Here is a 17,721-nt window from a genome sequence, read left to right on the forward strand (position 1 = left end):
TATGTGTAAAATTTCATACAAATCGAATAAGAATTTTGCCTTTTTAGGGCTCAAGGAGTAGAATAGGGATATTGGTTTATATGGGAGCTGTATCTGGCTAAAGACCGATTCAGACCGTATTTGAAACGTATGTTGGAGGTCATGGAAGAAGCCGTTGTACAAAATTTCAGCAAAATCGGATAATAATTACACCCTTTTGAGGCTCAAGAAGTCAAGACCCTAGATCGGTTTATATGGCAGCTATATTAGGTTAAGGACCGATTTAAAACATATTAAGCACAGTTATTGGAAATCGTAATAAAACACCTCGTGCAAAATTTCAGCCGAATCGGATAAGCATAGCATAGTTGTTGGAAATCATAATAAAACTCCTCATGCAAAATTTCAGCCGAATCGGATAGAAACTGCGGCATCTAGCGACTCAAGAAGTCAAGACCCGAGTTTATATGGCAGCTATACCAAAACATATACCGATGTAGCCCATTTACAATCCCAACCGACCTACACAAATAAGTAGTATTTGTGCAAAATTTCAAGCGGCTAGCTCTACTCCTTCGAAAGTTAGCGTGCTTTCGATCGACAGACGGACGGACGGACAGACGGACGGACAGACGGACGGACGGACAAACGGACGGGCAGACGGACGGACATGGCTAAATCGACTAAAAATGTCATGACAAACAAGAATATATTGGGTTGCCCAAAAAGTAATTGCGGATTTTTTAAAAGAAAGTAAATGCATTTTTAATAAAACTAAGAATGAACTTTAATCAGATATACTTTTTTTACACTTTTTTTCTAAAGCAAGCTAAAAGTAACAGTTGATAACTGACAGAAGAAAGAATGCATAACAGAGTCACAAGCTGTGTAAAAATTTGTCAACGCCTACTATATGAAAAATCCGCAATTACTTTTTGGGCGACCCAATATATACTTTATGGGGTCTTTGTCGAATATTCCGAGGAGTTACAAACAGAATGACGAAATTAGTGTACCCCCATCCTATGGTGGAAGGTATACAAAGAAAGAAACACCAAACTTAGTAAAAACAAAGTGAAAAGGCGTAAAGTTCGACCGGGCCGAACTTTGGATACCCACCACCTCGGGTACACATGTAAACCACCTTTCGTCATAATCCGGTAAAAAACACATACCTTATGCCCCATAGCAGCTATTTCGAAATATGGTCCGATTTGGACCAAATTCGGCACAGACATTGAGTGGTCTAATAAGTAAAAGTCATTGTTTAATTTTGTAGACCAAAATATTGGTCTTTTTGGTATCTATATCCAAATATAGACCGATCTGAACCATATACGACACGGATGTCGAAAAGACTAACATAAGTCACTGTATCAAATTTCGGCGAAATCGGACAATAAATGCTCATTTTTAGCCCCAAAACCTTAAATCAAGAGATCGGTCTATATGGCAGCTATAAGCAAATAATGCGACGCACAGTGGGCCAAATGGCAAAAAAATTGGAAATAAGTCTACAACTTTTTATCTGTTGATTTTAGCCATACAAAATGTTCTAGACATTTGTAGAGGAGGACATAGGCTTTCAGAAAAGTGCTGTTGTTGGTCCATATCTTTAATACAGGGTGAGCTACAGGGTGTCAAAGTTGACCACTTTTGACTTCTCCAAGCTTCTGGGGGCCATAACTTTTGATCTACTCAACCGATTTACATGATTTAGGACTCTAGAGAAAGAGCTTGACAAGATCTAAAAAACTTATGCATAAAGTACCATGCCATCGTGTACTGTTAAGGAGTTATGAATTGTTTAATTTTAAAATATGAAAATTTGGCCTTGGTTTTTTTCAGTGTTTTTTAAATAACTCCGTCAATTTTAAAGCTATAAACTTCATACTTCACACAAATTATGCCAGCATATGTGTGCATAAAATACAAAAGGAATCACGTGAATATCTTTGGCGGTTTAAAAATGGCATCGTTTTCAATATGAAAAATATTTTTTTTGTCAAAAAATTGCAAAATTTTTCAAAAAAGATACTCCCATTTCCTTTAAGTTTTCGCAAACTTTGGCCATCAAAGCATTATCATTTCTTTCCATTTTCACAAAGTCGAGGTATTAAGAAAAGTTTTAAGTGCTAATTTGGCTAATTTCGATATCAAACAACACCGTTATCTTAAGACCAAAATGGCCAATTTTTTTACTAAACTTCAAAAGTTTCTCACTGGAAACAAAGTTCCACGGGGATTTTTTCGCTTTTTTTGAACTTAAATGAAAGCTTAAAATGTTCCCAACATTTTAAGGTATGTCTCGCCATATCCTAGCCATAAATGAGATCGTAGCGATCAAAATACTGAAAAAAGTCAATTTTCAAGTAGTGCTATATTCATTGCTAAAAAACAAGTATTACGTCACATTTTATTGCAAAGATGTTAAATAAACTTTTATTTGGTAACACTTCTTCTACAAAACACAAAAAGAATCATGGAAATATCTCTATTCTATTCCATTTTATGGAACCGGCAATAAAAAAGTCAATTTTTCAAAAAAGTCGAATTTCCCAAATTTTGTTTTTGTTGTCCTAATTGCACATGACACACTATAGCCATATTTACGCAACATACCTTATCGTAAAGGAAATTTTCATACCTTTCCAACGATGTATAAAACATTTCTCAACTCGGATTCTATCTACTCTAAAATTCATTTACACTTCATTAAACTCTATATAAAAATGTCTATTTGTGAAATGGAACCTTATATGGGGCCTACACTAAAACATTGATAGATTTGCCCAGGGTTTACAATACAAATGTGTTAGAATAAAAAAAGGTCTCCTGCCAAAGTTTAAAAAAATTGGAATAAAAATATGTGTTTTAGAGCGAAAACACTTCGCATCGGCGTGCGTTTGTATAGTACCTACATCTATTTTTAATGTAAGCTGATGATTTTTGAATAAAAAGTAACCTAGAAATATACCTGCATATATATATATATTTGTGTTAAGATTTGATGCAGACAAATGTTACCTGTTTCGCTATGTCGAATTCCCAGGAAATCCACCGTATCAATGAATGTGAAAAAACCTACCCATAAAAAATTCATTGTCATTTTTTTTAACCAAATTCGAGTCCAGGTAAATAATTATAGAAGAGTAAGTAAAAAGAGGCACTTTGGACCCCTTTTTACGATTGCGTCTGATACCTGAAATGGGTCATTAATTGTGAATATATTGCATAAATATTTGAACAAAATCCAAATTTTCTTCATTATATTTTGTAGAGGCGTAAAGGACATTTATAAGTTATGGAAGTCATACTGAAGTATTCCACTCTTTCGAAAATTGTATGGGACATCAAAAATGATTCCAAATCATACACGGAGTCATTTAAGGAACTTGTTTACACTTTGGACCACATATATGGAATAAGGCTAAATAAAGACGCTTTAGACAAACTTGAAAAATTCTACAAATCATTTGAGAGAAGGTTGCCAGAATGTTCATTCGCAAAAATCAAGTTTTTCAAAATGTATGAGAAGTGGCTGAAATCGGATCTACTTATTGAAATTAAACCGCTGATTCCCGGCCGGCCTAGCAAAGCATACGACGAAGTTACGGAGAAAACCAAAAAGAAAAAACAAGAGGAACTATTGGCGGCACATCCGCCAAATTTAATAAAAGATACGTTCAAAACAGCATTGTTAAAAACACAACCAAAAAATGTTGGACGAATTGTCGATGTTTTACCATTAGCATCTCCGAAAAGGGTAAAGAGAATGGTAGAAAGTATTCCAACTCCAAAATCGACTACAGAATTCACGGAGGAAGATGCACTGGCCCTGATTTTGAACCTAGGCCTCTCAAGAAACAAATACTCAACAATGAGGAAGGCTCTTCGTGAAAAAGGATGGGGTTGTTTACCCTCAAAACATAAATTGTACAACACCAGGACGAAAATGGTGCCATCAAATATATACGTGGACGAATTAAAAGCAAGAGTGAAACTTGCTGATCTTGTTGAAAATACAGCTGTTAGAATTATTTCTAATTTTACTGAAGAACAGTTGAACACATGTAATAATTCCGAAGTGGTTTTGATCAGCAAATGGGGTTGTGATGGATCATCTGGATTTTCCGAATATAAGCAACAAACAGAAATAGATACCAACTTCGCATCAATTTTCATGGCATCATTAGTACCATTGAGAATGAGATTGTACAAGGACCAATCTTCATCATCGAAAGAAAATGCATTTCAAGATATATGGATAAATAGAACACCTGGGTCAAAATATTTATGTCGCCCAATTCGGTTTGAGTATACAAAGGAAGACCGGAACACAACACGATCTTTGGTGAACGAAATAAAGGAAGAAATTGCTGCATTACCCATGATTGTTATAAACCAATTGGGAAGAAATATAAAAGTTTCGTTTCAACTACAACTCACTATGATCGATGGAAAGGTGGCAAACGCATTAACTGGCGTTATGTCCAATTGGAGATGCAATATTTGTGGCAAGAAGAATGGGCAATTCGAGGACAAGTCTGATGAAAATTTAGTAAACGAAAATGCGCTCAATTTCGGTATTTCGCCCCTGCACTGTAGAATTCGATTCATGGAGTATTGTTTGCATTTATCGTATGACCTTAAATATCGGACTAGCCCTGGAAACCGCGATGTCTCTGCTAGAAACAACCAAGATCTTCACAAAATGAGGCAGGAAGAGAAGAATCGAATCCAGTTGGAGTTTAAACAAAAGGGACTTATAATAGATAAACCTCTTTACGGATACGGAAGCACAAATGATGGCAACTCGGCAAGGCGGTTTTTTGAGGACCCCGTATCGACATCTAAAATAACCGGTCTTGATGAACACTTGCTAAGACGATTCAAAGTGATTTTGGCTGTAATCAATAGCAAAAAGATGATAAATTCAACCAAATTTGAAGCTTATAGTAATGACACAAAAAACATTTTATCTGATTTATATTCGTGGAAAGCTTTAACACCGACAGTACATAAAGTCTTACATCATGGCAAGGAAATTGTGGAATACAACATACTTCCGTTAGGAGAACTTACAGAAGAAGCTCAGGAATCCCGTAATAGAGATGTTAAACAGTTCCGGCTTTTCAATACCCGAAAGAGCACCAAATTTAACCAAAATTATGATTTACTTCAATATTTATTGTTATCGTCTGATCCGGTACTATACAGCATCAGAACTAAATGGCTACCAAAAATATGTGACGATATAGATAAGGACGATCCCGATGCCATTCAAATTAAAGAGCTTTTAAATTTTGATACCTTAGATTATTTGGTAGAGAATAAAATCAAATAATACAAAACTAAAATGCTTTTTTATTTTGGGAGTAGCTAATATACATATAAACGCACGCCGATGCGAAGTGTTTTCGCTCTAAAACACATATTTTTATTCCAATTTTTTTAAACTTTGGCAGGAGACCTTTTTTTATTCTAACACATTTGTATTGTAAACCCTGGGCAAATCTATCAATGTTTTAGTGTAGGCCCCATATAAGGTTCCATTTCACAAATAGACATTTTTATATAGAGTTTAATGAAGTGTAAATGAATTTTAGAGTAGATAGAATCCGAGTTGAGAAATGTTTTATACATCGTTGGAAAGGTATGAAAATTTCCTTTACGATAAGGTATGTTGCGTAAATATGGCTATAGTGTGTCATGTGCAATTAGGACAACAAAAACAAAATTTGGGAAATTCGACTTTTTTGAAAAATTGACTTTTTTATTGCCGGTTCCATAAAATGGAATAGAATAGAGATATTTCCATGATTCTTTTTGTGTTTTGTAGAAGAAGTGTTACCAAATAAAAGTTTATTTAACATCTTTGCAATAAAATGTGACGTAATACTTGTTTTTTAGCAATGAATATAGCACTACTTGAAAATTGACTTTTTTCAGTATTTTGATCGCTACGATCTCATTTATGGCTAGGATATGGCGAGACATACCTTAAAATGTTGGGAACATTTTAAGCTTTCATTTAAGTTCAAAAAAAGCGAAAAAATCCCCGTGGAACTTTTTTTCCAGTGAGAAACTTTTGAAGTTTAGTAAAAAAATTGGCCATTTTGGTCTTAAGATAACGGTGTTGTTTGATATCGAAATTAGCCAAATTAGCACTTAAAACTTTTCTTAATACCTCGACTTTGTGAAAATGGAAAGAAATGATAATGCTTTGACGGCCAAAGTTTGCGAAAACTTAAAGGAAATGGGAGTATCTTTTTTGAAAAATTTTGCAATTTTTTGACAAAAAAAATATTTTTCATATTGAAAACGATGCCATTTTTAAACCGCCAAAGATATTCACGTGATTCCTTTTGTATTTTATGCACACATATGCTGGCATAATTTGTGTGAAGTATGAAGTTTATAGCTTTAAAATTGACGGAGTTATTTAAAAAACACTGAAAAAAACCAAGGCCAAATTTTCATATTTTAAAATTAAACAATTCATAACTCCTTAACAGTACACGATGGCATGGTACTTTATGCATAAGTTTTTTAGATCTTGTCAAGCTCTTTCTCTAGAGTCCTAAATCATGTAAATCGGTTGAGTAGATCAAAAGTTATGGCCCCCAGAAGCTTGGAGAAGTCAAAAGTGGTCAACTTTGACACCCTGTAGCTCACCCTGTATTAAAGATATGGACCAACAACAGCACTTTTCTGAAAGCCTATGTCCTCCTCTACAAATGTCTAGAACATTTTGTATGGCTAAAATCAACAGATAAAAAGTTGTAGACTTATTTCCAATTTTTTTGCCATTTGGCCCACTGTGCGACGTCAACCTTCCTCATCGCGTATAAAGCCTGGATGACCGGCACCGGTCTCCCAGGTCTGTACTCGCTCTTTAAAATTAGAAATTGAATATTTAAAAAGTTTTTTTTATTTATAAATCCATGAAACTCACTTGTGTTGATGCTATTGTAGCCACAATGGGCTTTTATGGGCCCAAACCTTAAATCGAGAGATCGGTCTATATGGCAGCTATAAACAAATCTTGATCGATCTAGGCCAATTTGCAGAAATATTTCGAGGGGCTTAACTTAACTCACTGTCCCAAATTTCGGCGACATCGGACAATAAATGCTCCTTTTATGGGCCCAAAAAAAATATAGCAGCTATATCCATGAGTGCAAGACAACCAAACATGAGATCATGAGTTCAATCCTCTGCGTCACCAAAATTATTAAAATTTGTTTTTAAGGGTAGAGAATAGAGAGAGTCAAAGAGAAATCCCCGAGACCATCAGTATAACAAACGAGACAAAGCAGCGTCAGCCGAAGAAATAACAAGTAAAAGCGTGCTAAGTTCGGCCGGGCCGAATCTTATATACCCTCCACCATGGATCGCATTTGTCGAGTTCTTTTCCCGGCATCTCTTCTTAGGCAAAAAAGGATATAAGAAAAGAGTTGCTCTGCTATTAAAACGATATCAAGATATGGTCCGGTTTGGACCACAATTAAATTATATGTTGGAGACCTGTGTAAAATTTCAGCCAATTCGTATAAGAATTGCGCCCATTGGGGCTCACCAAGTAAAATAGAGAGAACGATTTACATGGGAGCTGTATCGGGTTATAGACCGATTTAGACCATAATAAACACGTATGTTGATGGTCATGAGAGAATCCGTCGTACAAAATTTCTGGCAAATCGGATAATAATTGCGACCTCTAGAGGGTCAAGAAGTCAAAATCCCAGATGGGTTTCTATGGCAGCTATATCAGGTTATGAACCGATTTGAAGCTTATTTGACACAGTTGTTGAAATTAAGAAAAAAATACGTCATGCAAAATTTCAGCCAAATCGGATAGGAATTGCGCCCTCTAGAAGCTCAAGAAGTCAAGTCCCCATATCTGTTTATATGACAGCTATATCAGGTTATGAACCGATTTGAACCACACTTGGCACAGAGTTTGGATATCATAACAAAATACTACGTGCAAAAATTCATCCCAATCGGATAAGAATTGCGCTCTCTAGAGGCTCAAGAAGTCAAGACCCAAGATCGGTTTATATGGCAGCTATATCAGGTTATGGACCAATTTGAACTATACATGGCACAGTTGTTGGATATCATAACAAAACACGTCGTGCAAAATTTCATTCCAATCGGATAAGAATTGCGCTCTCTAGAGGCTCAAGAAGTCAAGACCAAAGATCGGTTTATATGGCAGCTATATCAAAACATGGACCGATATGACCCATTTACAATACCAACCGACCTACACTAATAAGAAGTATTTGTGCAAAATTTCAAGCGGCTACCTTTACTCCTTCGGAAGTTAGCATGCTTTCGACAGACAGACGGACGGACGGACGGACAGACGGACGGACATGGCTAAATCGACAAAAAATTTCACGACGATCAAGAATATATATACTTTATGGGGTCTCAGACGAATATATATTCGAATATTCGAGTAGTTACAAACAGAATGACGAAATTAGTATACCCCCCATCTTATGGTGGAGGGTATAAAAACACCACCAGCATTAGCAAAGCACATGTGGCGGGCTGGTAGATGGTTTTTTGTCTTGCTTACAGATATATTGTTGTTGTTATATGTTGGCTTGCAAAGAGTGCAACTACATCAAATTCTAGACCGATTCAGACGTATATGGCAAGTATATTGGAAGTCATAAAAAAAGTCGTTGTACAAAATTTTAACAAAGTCAGAATGTTATTGACCCCTCTAGAGACTCAAGAAGTCAAATCGGAAAAACGGTTAATGTTGGAGCTATATTAGGTAATAGACCGCTTCACCATATTTGCCATATTTGCCGAGTATGTTAAAGGTCATAGGATATGCCATTGTAAGAAATTGTAGCCAAGTTAGATGATAATTACGCCCTCTTGAGGCACAAAAAGTCAAATCGGGCGAACGGTTTATATGGAGCTATATCATGTTAAAGACCAATTCCATGACCATACTTGATAAGGCTTATGCAAGTCATAGCAAAACGTTACTGCAGCAGTTATATCAGGCTATGAGCCGATATGGGCTATACTTAGCACAGTTGTCATAACAAAACACCTCATGCAAAATCGGATAAAAAAGTGTATCAAAGCATGAGCCGATATGACCCATTTATAATACCAACCGACCTACACTAATAGGAAGTATCTGTGCAAAATATTTGTGCAAAAGAATTTATATACTTTGTTGGGTCTCAGATCACTATATCGATATGTTGCAAAGGCCTGGCCGAACTTGGCACTCTTTTACTTGTTTGAGTTATGACACTCTTCAAGTACATTAGTGCTGTTCATTTACTACAAACATAACAACAAACTTAATATTAGAGGGTTTAAAGCTTTTTAATTTAATTAATATATTTATTTACATTTAATTCTTTTTTTCAATTTTTAATTGCAGTTTTTGATAAGAAAAATCTCAAGCTTTTAAGCACTTTAAGTCTTCACTGGAGTGTACATGTGTGTTATACTTTCAATTTGAATCTGAGCGATTAGATCATCCGCTAAATGGGGGACTTAATTAAAACACTTGTTTTTATTTAGCTAGTTCGATTCAAATCACTTCATCTAATTATTGCACTCAGTGGTAACATTGAAAAGCACTTAACTAACAAAAAGCCGCTCCCAGGTGATTGTAGAGTAAAATAAACAAATAGTATAGACTCTTAGTCTTCTACTTCTTCCGAAATTATTGTGATGTGTGATAGTGGCGTATCTGCTTAAATTTTTCAAAAAGTCTCTCCCTTACAACGATGTCTTGTTCCGAGTCGATGGCCTGTAGTAAATCGATGAGTTCTCGATGGCGTTCCACACTCTCCTCGGCCATGCGTAGACGCAGCAGAGTGGCAGCTTTGGCGAATTTATCATTGAATTTTCGCTCTTCAATGGAGAGGCGAGCCAATAGCTCGAACATGCCCAAAAGGCCTCGACGCAAGATAATATCCTCTTTTTCCTCTTGGGCCAAACCGGACTTGATGGTGGCAATCAGCTGTTGCAATTCCATTAGCATGAGCTCCTTTTCCTCAATACTGCCACCATCCTCGCGTATATTTTCCACATTGGAAATATAGTCTTCGAGCATCTGGGCAGTATTGCCACGATCATGGCCCGGTATGGAGTCTAGCAATTGTTGCACAAAGACTTGGGTCAATTTCAGCATGTTGTCCAACTTGAGACCGGTAATGACATCCACATAGTTGTAAAACTGGCTTATAATGCGACGTGAACCTTCCTCATCGCGTATAAAGCCTGGATGACCGGCACTGGTCTCCCAGGTCTGTACTCGCGGTTGAAAAATAGAAATTGAATATTGAAAATGGTTTTTTTTTTTCATATATAAATCCATGGAACTCACTTGTGTTGCTGCTATTGTAGCCACAATCAACACTACTGACCACCATCGCTTGTTGGCGTAATCCATGTTCTATCGCTTTAATCGTTTCAATTGCACTGTCTCGTCTTTTTTCCAAGCGCATGGAATTTTCTAATCACAGTCTGAGATTTGTTTTTGAGCAACATTCACACACACACACACACTTTCAGCCTAAGTTTTGATGGTGATTTCCATTACTGCAAGCTCTAAGCCATTCCAGATTTCATCCGCTAATCTCTTTTGACAATGAATTTTCATTGTCATTTACTTTGAATTATCAGTGTCGTTTAATTATTTGGAGCAAAACAATACAGAAGTGTTTGTGTGCATATGTGTGTGTGTGTGCATATGTATCACTAATTCATTAGCTGTATATGTATTTTTACAAACCAAGCATGGTAGACTCTTATATACCTTTCACCGTGGATTTCTTATGGATTGACTTCGTCAAACTTTCCTTTAAAACTTAACAAGTAAAAAGACATTTAGTTCGGCCTGCCCGAACTGTGGATACCCACCACCTCAGCTATATATTTATATATATTCACTTGGTACCCAGTTGTCCAGCTAGTAACCGGTTGGCACCATCATCTGGTGTAGATACATTGTTTTTGTTTTGACTAAATAAAAAACAGTCAGTGTATTGAGTAGCTCGGTCGAGTGGGTATGGTAACTTTTAAAGTTTCGGTACAAAAATGCTACTATGTCCAATGAGAACAATAACAAGAGCAACACACAAATGGCTGTCAGGTACAAGAATTTCTAAGGCACATACATTGTTTGGCAACATTAACGCGATAATGAAATATCGATCATAAAGTAGGTATTTAAATGTGCGAAAACAACAACTCTCATATGGATTTTTTTGTTCTATTTATAGCATAACGAATATAGTAGATCATAATACAAAACCATAATGGGTTGTGCGAAAACGGCAGGCTTTTAATATAATTGTGTTTCATAACATCGAAATAAATTCAAATATACTCTGAAAGAGTTTGGATTACCAACTGAGATCTGCTGATAATTACTAAAGATTTGAGTTTGAATTGTGTTACAACATAAAATTGAACATGGCATCATTTTCAATTTGCACAATAGATTTTAAACGTTTGAAGCAAAGTAAACAAAGTCCAAAGTTTTTCAGGAAAGAAGTTTACTTGGCGAAATTTTCTTTTCTGTCAAACGAATTATTTTTTTCTTGTATATACTCTCCCCCATGAATAGCATTTGTCAAGTTCTTTGCATGACTTTCATTTATATATGAGCTATATCAAGTTATTGACCGACTTGTTGACTAAACGCCTTGACAAGTACAGTCCATACTTGTCAAAGCGGTAAGAATACAACCTCCAAAATTTCAAGCAAATCGAGTAATATTTGTGCCCTTTAGAGGCTTAGAAAATCAAATTGGGAGAACGGTTTATATGGCAACTATATCAGGTTATGAGCCGATTTAGACCATACTTGTACAAAATTTCAGCCAAATTTGATAAGAATTGCTCCCTCTAGAATCTTAAGAAGTCAAATCGTAAGATCGGTATATATGGCAGCTATATCAAAACATGGACAAATTTGGCCCATTTACAATCCTACATCCGACCTACACTAATTCTTTGTATGCCTAAAAAGAGATACTATTATTCTTTGTATGCCTAAAAAGAGATACTGCGCAAAGAACTCGACAGATGCGATCCATGGTGGAGGGTATATAAGATTCGGCCCGGCCGAACTTAGCACGCTCTTACTTGTTTTACTATTTAATGCTCACCACCGAACGATGGAGGTATTTTCATTTTGTCATTCCGTTTGCAGCACATAAAAACACACATTTCCATATAGACCTATATCTCGATTTAAGGTCTTGGCCCCATAAAAGGTGGATTTGTTGTTCGATTTCGCCGAAATTTGGGACAATGGGTTGTGTTAGGCCCTTCAATATATTTTTTTCAATTTGGTTCAGATTGGTCCAGATTAAGATATAGCTGCCATATACATCGATCTCTCGATTTAAAGACTTGGTCCAATAAAAGGGGCATTTATTATACGATTTCGCTGAAATTTGGCACAGTGACCTATGTTAAGATTTTCCACATCCGTGTCCTATATGGTTCAGATCAGGCTATTGGATGTAGCTGCCAAAAAGAGCATTATTTTGCCCATTGATCAGTGACTTGTATTTAGTAGACCACTCAATGCCAGTGCCGAATTTGGTCCAAGTCAGACCCCATAAAGTATATATATTCTTGATTGTTTTGGCATTAAAAGTCGATCTAGCCATGTCAGTCCTTCTGTCGGTGGAAAGCACGCTAAAAAAGAAGAAGGAGCAAAGCTAGGCACTCGAAATTTTGCATAAATACATCCTATAAGTTTAGATTCCTATTAGTGTGCTAAGTTCGAATATCCCCATTTCAAAAAAATTAGAGTCAGAGTCACCTCTCCCTAAATTGAAAATATTAAGTATTAAATATTGGGCTTCTAAAAGTCCATTTAAGTGTAGGGCTAATCTTAACCACAATCTGACAACTTTTTTTTAATTTGCAAGTGTCATCATTTCCATTTGTTTGTCTTGTCTTACTTCTCATCATCTCTTTTGGGGGTTTCTCTTCAGCCTATGATTTCCATTCGGGTTTCTCAAGGGGGAGAAGAAAAGCCGCACATTGCGCATAGACTCACTAATCAACGCTCATTAGATTTAATTCAACATTTACACCCGCAAATCAACAAAGACAATGCATGTCAGAGTGAGTGTGGCCATTCATGAATGAATTGAACGATACGAAGAAACCGACTAAAAGTGAAAACTCAGAGCTTCCCTTGAGAAACAGATCAGATATCAGTGAAACTTTTGTTTTGCTGCAATACTTTTTATCATGGGGTATAATGGAGAGTACCAGTGTATTTTTAAAGCCAATATTTTGCCTAATCTGGAAGGGGAGGAAATATTAAAGAAATTAATTCTATATACATAGGGTTGTTGGTTTATGGAAGCCGCCATCAAGGTATGTATTCCTACCCTGTTTTGTTGAAACTTTGTTAGATTATGTTATGACTTTCAAAATGTACCTTGAGCTTGGTTATCGATCTATAACCGATTTCTTCTGTACGATTTCTTCTCCACAAATGTTTTAAAACTCTCTTTTCTTTTTTTTTCCTTTTTGCTTTCCAGACTCCACTGCTTACCAGATGGCCGAGCCACGTGCCGCTCAGTGCCAGGCCTGACCAAAGATCAATTGGAACTTTGCTACAAAGCCAGCGACGTAACCACGGCTGCCTTAGAAGGTCTCGACCTGGCCATAAAAGAATGTCAAACTCAGGTAAGACTTAACTTCCCTATCATCTCCCTCCCTCCCTGCTTGGGCAGAACAACAAAGCACATCCTTATAACAAACAAATGACGTACTAATTGTCACAAACACAAACCAATCATGCTTTTCCATTTTTCTCCCCCATTTCTTTTTTGCCTTTACAGTTTCAATGGCATAGGTGGAATTGTTCGTCACTCAACACCAAAAGCCGCAATCCTCATGCATCGAATCTCTTAAAGAAAGGTAAGTGCCCGCCCCCAAATCACCCCCTCCACAAAGTGCTTTGACAAAAAAAAAAAACTCAAACAGAACAGTAGCGGTGCCTGAAGAAATAGATTCTGCGAACATAAAACGCAAGAAAAATTAATACGCAAGAATCTTAACATGTCTTACGCACCATTTACCCATCCAAAAAGGTACTCAAGATCCCATTCAGGCCACCCATACCCAAAGCAGGCCAGCCAGCCATTTGCCAACAGAAATAGATGGAGCTTAAAACGGTTATTTGAGATATTTAAGTCCTTGTAACGCATGGTCGTTGTCGTCTCGGCCTCCTCAATGCTTGCGTTTTAATGGGTCTTTGTCAGAGACTTGAGTTTCCTTGGGATAGTATGGCAACCATGTTTAATAAGCGACAGTTAACTTTATATAAGGGGACGAGGGGCAGAGAAAGCAAAATAGGCAAGGCAATGCGTTGAGATGTGACTCTTGGAAAGATGGATTTTAAAAATACTATCTTTTCTCAACATTCCTCTTTCAGCAGTACTTGAGAAGTGAGTGGCTAAATGCGTGCATGCATGCGTGCCTGCGTCCGACCGTGCGTGAGTGAGTGTGCGTTGGAAAGCGTGAGTCGAAAACCACAAGAAACTGTCCACATTATTGTGGTTTGGTGTTTTTGTTTTTGTGCTTCGTTTCTTCTCAGCTTGAGGAAATTTTTGTTTTCCCCAGCCGCACAAATTCGTGGCAAAAATCTATCTATGGCTCGTTGTTTGGCCATAGATGGCTGGAATTGTTGGGTGGTGGTGGCCCATCATGGCATAGTGAATGAACACTTCAAATGCCTCCTCATCGTAACATGAACCCGTGCATATAAAAGTGTCTAATTAAATTTGCTGTTAGACTTGGAGGACCCACACACAAGACACTGCAGCCGGCTCAACATAATCGAGACAACAGCGCACAGTGGTGCATTCGTAGAAAATGTTAGTTTAAAAAAAATAGGAAAAAGGAAACAAAAAACGGAAAACGAAAAACGAGAAACGAGAAAAGGATAAACTTACCTTGTACTTAAAAAATGCCTTATTCTTACAAAAGTAAATATTCTTAAAAAAGTACCTTGTACTTAAAAAAGTACCGTGTACTTAAAAAAGTAACTTGTACATAAAAAATACCTTGTACTTAAAAAAGGGAAAGCCACCGAAGCTCAGAGGTTAGCATGTCCGCCTATGGCGGAGAATGCCTGGGCTTGAATCCTGGCGAGAATGGAATAATGGAGAATAATGGAATGTTCATGAACAAATTTACAAATTACTTAAAAAAGTATCTTGTACATAAAAAAGTACCTTGTACTTAAAAAAGTACGTTATACCAGAAAAGTACCTTGTACTTAAGAAGTAACTTGTATTTAAAAAAGTACCTTGTACTTCAAAAAGTAACTTGTACTTAAAAGAAGTAACTTGTACATAAAAAAGTACTTTGTACTTAAAACAAGGCCTTCATCGTCACCGCCTATGACGATGAAGGCCTGGGTTCGAATCCTGGCGAGAACATCAGAAAAAATTGTCAGCGGTGGTAGCACAGAGGTTAGCATGTCCGCCTTTGATGCTGAACGCCTGGATTCGAATCCTGGCGTGACCATCAGAAAAAAAATGGTTTTCCCCTCCTAAGGTACTATGCCATGTAAAACTTCTCTCCTAAGAGGTGTCGCACTCCGCCACGCCATTTGGAGTCGGCTATGAGAAGGAGGCTCCTTTTTATTATTCTATAACATTAATAGGACTGAGCTTATTGATATGAGAGAAGTATCGCCTGTACATTAATAGAATGTTCATGGGAAATTAAGTAGTTCTTAAAGAAAGAATCTTTTTTAAAAGGACCTAGTACTGAAAAAAATACTGGAAAATGTACTTGTAAACGCCCATGAACATTCCATTAAGGAACAGGGGTAAACTTCTCACATATCAATGAGTGCTGTCCGATTCAAGTTTAAGCCCATTGATAATGGTCCTTCCTTTCATCAAAGTCAGAACGGCGTGCCGCAATACGAACCTCGTTGGGGAGAAGTTTTTACATCGCTGCCATATCATTTTTTCAAAGGCATAGTTCCTCACAAATCTGGCCAGTACCAAGTACTTAAAAAGTACATCGTACTTAAAAAATTACTTAGTACTTCAAAAAGTACTTAGTACTTCAAAAAGTACAATATACTTACGAAAGTACCTGGTTCTAAAAAAGTACCGTGTACTTTAAAAAGATACCTGGTACTTGAAAAAGACCCTGGTACTTAAAAAAGTACCTGGTACTTAAAAAAAGTACCTAGTACTTAAAACAGTACCTTGCACTTTAATAGTAAAAAAGTACTTAGCACTTACAAAAGTACCTTGTACTTAAAAAACACTTAGCACTTAAAAAGTAACTAGTTCTTAAAAAAGTACACAGTACAATACCTAACACGTACAAAAGGACATAGTACTTAAAAAAAACGCTAGTACTTAAAAATGTACCTAGTAAGTAAAAAAGTACCTACCTCCTTAAAATATATAAGTATCAAGTACTTAAAAAGTACCTTGTACTTAAAAATTTACTTACAACCTTAAAAAGTATATAGTACTTAAATATTAAGAACTTAAAAAAGCACCTTGTACTTAAAAATTTTCTAACCACCTTAAAAAAGCACCTATAACTAAAAAATTTAACTACATCTTAAAAAAGTACCTAGTACCTTAAAAAATGCTCTTGAGACGAAGTTTCAATGAAATGTTCTCTTAAGAAAAACTTAACTTAAATCCGTATTGAAAGTAGATCTTTTGAAGAAAGCTGACTTTCTTTAGTAGTTTTGGAGGTACAAACTCATACTTGGTTAAGAAAACAGGCACAATTTTAAACTCTTCAGATATTGTTCTGCCTATTAAAGTAGATCTCTGTCCAACGTCCACCTCAAATGAAAAGCCCTAGTCTTATTAATCAATTTTTCAACACCTAAGATTGCGCCATTGTGCAGAAGAATGTTAGACACTTAGCCAACAGCTCCGATCAATACAAAATCAACGGCAGCAACAACAACAAAAAGTGATTAGGACTTATTATTGGACATGGCATGGCAAATATAGCGAAAAATAGCAAACAAGAACACGCACAGTCACTAACTCCCTACAAAGAAGACAAGAAAAAAAAAACTAGTGAAGGATTATGTTACACTGCGAAACAAAAATTCGCTCTGACATACAACCACAACTTGTGATGATGAAAGTTATACACAAAAACCAACATCTTACCCTAAGCTTGGACTACTAACAGCTACAGCAGCATCTCTAATGTTAAATCTAATACTGGGACTTAGGCTACTGGCTCGATGAAGGCAAGCATCCATAACAAAAATCAGTTCGTCGTCTGTCGTAGCTTGAAACCATCCATCCGCAAGAGGATCATTGCAGAGCACACGCACATCAATAGAAGACTTGGAGTGACCAGTGATCGGTCGGTCGGTCGGTTGGTTGGTCATATCAAATTTCTTTTGACGCATCACTCACATCTGCTGCCGTTCGCTGATGCCATTTCCCAAGTTGTTGGTGTATCTTGTTGTTGTTGTTGCTTGTTATTATTTATATGAGTTTGTACAAAACTTATTTTAATTTTTATAAAGCGCTTCGTGCGTTTTAATCTCTAGCTTTTTTCTTGCAAAAACAGTAAAAAAATGTTTGCTTTGATCATCCTAATTTCACCGCTAACCAACTGTTTGGTGTTAAGTAAACGTTACAGTAAAGGGCAAACCTAAGTGCAAAGTGAAATATTTCAAAAGGTATTCGCAACAAA

The 17,721-nt window shown here is 36.5% G+C and overlaps 2 protein-coding genes across 2 annotated transcripts in view; one reads left to right on the plus strand and one right to left on the minus strand.

Annotated features, from left to right (window-relative positions):
* LOC106087586 (protein Wnt-10b) overlaps positions 1-17,721 on the plus strand; it is an 87,981-nt gene that overhangs the window by 33,607 nt on the left and 36,653 nt on the right. The window contains exons 2-3 of the mRNA XM_013252681.2: positions 13,551-13,698; positions 13,854-13,932. Coding sequence (XP_013108135.2) covers positions 13,551-13,698; positions 13,854-13,932 — 227 coding nt within the window. The remainder of the gene's footprint in view (positions 1-13,550; positions 13,699-13,853; positions 13,933-17,721) is intronic.
* Positions 9,333-10,621, minus strand: LOC106087601 (uncharacterized). Its single transcript, XM_013252709.2, has 2 exons — positions 10,364-10,621; positions 9,333-10,285 (listed from the first exon to the last, which is right to left on the minus strand). The coding sequence occupies exons 1-2, from the start codon at positions 10,427-10,429 to the stop codon at positions 9,698-9,700; spliced, it is 654 nt and encodes a 217-aa protein (XP_013108163.2). The 5' UTR covers positions 10,430-10,621; the 3' UTR covers positions 9,333-9,697.

Source organism: Stomoxys calcitrans, chromosome 3 (assembly GCF_963082655.1).
Source record: "Stomoxys calcitrans chromosome 3, idStoCalc2.1, whole genome shotgun sequence".
NCBI classification, from domain to species: domain Eukaryota; kingdom Metazoa; phylum Arthropoda; class Insecta; order Diptera; family Muscidae; genus Stomoxys; species Stomoxys calcitrans.

Bases quoted from the DNA above. Each gene is read 5' to 3' on its own strand.
- LOC106087601 (XM_013252709.2), bottom strand. From the start codon at position 10,429: ATGGATTACGCCAACAAGCGATGGTGGTCAGTAGTGTTGATTGTGGCT. The intron at 10,286-10,363 runs GTGAGTTCCATG...CCGCGAGTACAG, and splicing joins CTACAATAGCAGCAACACAA to ACCTGGGAGACCAGTGCCGG.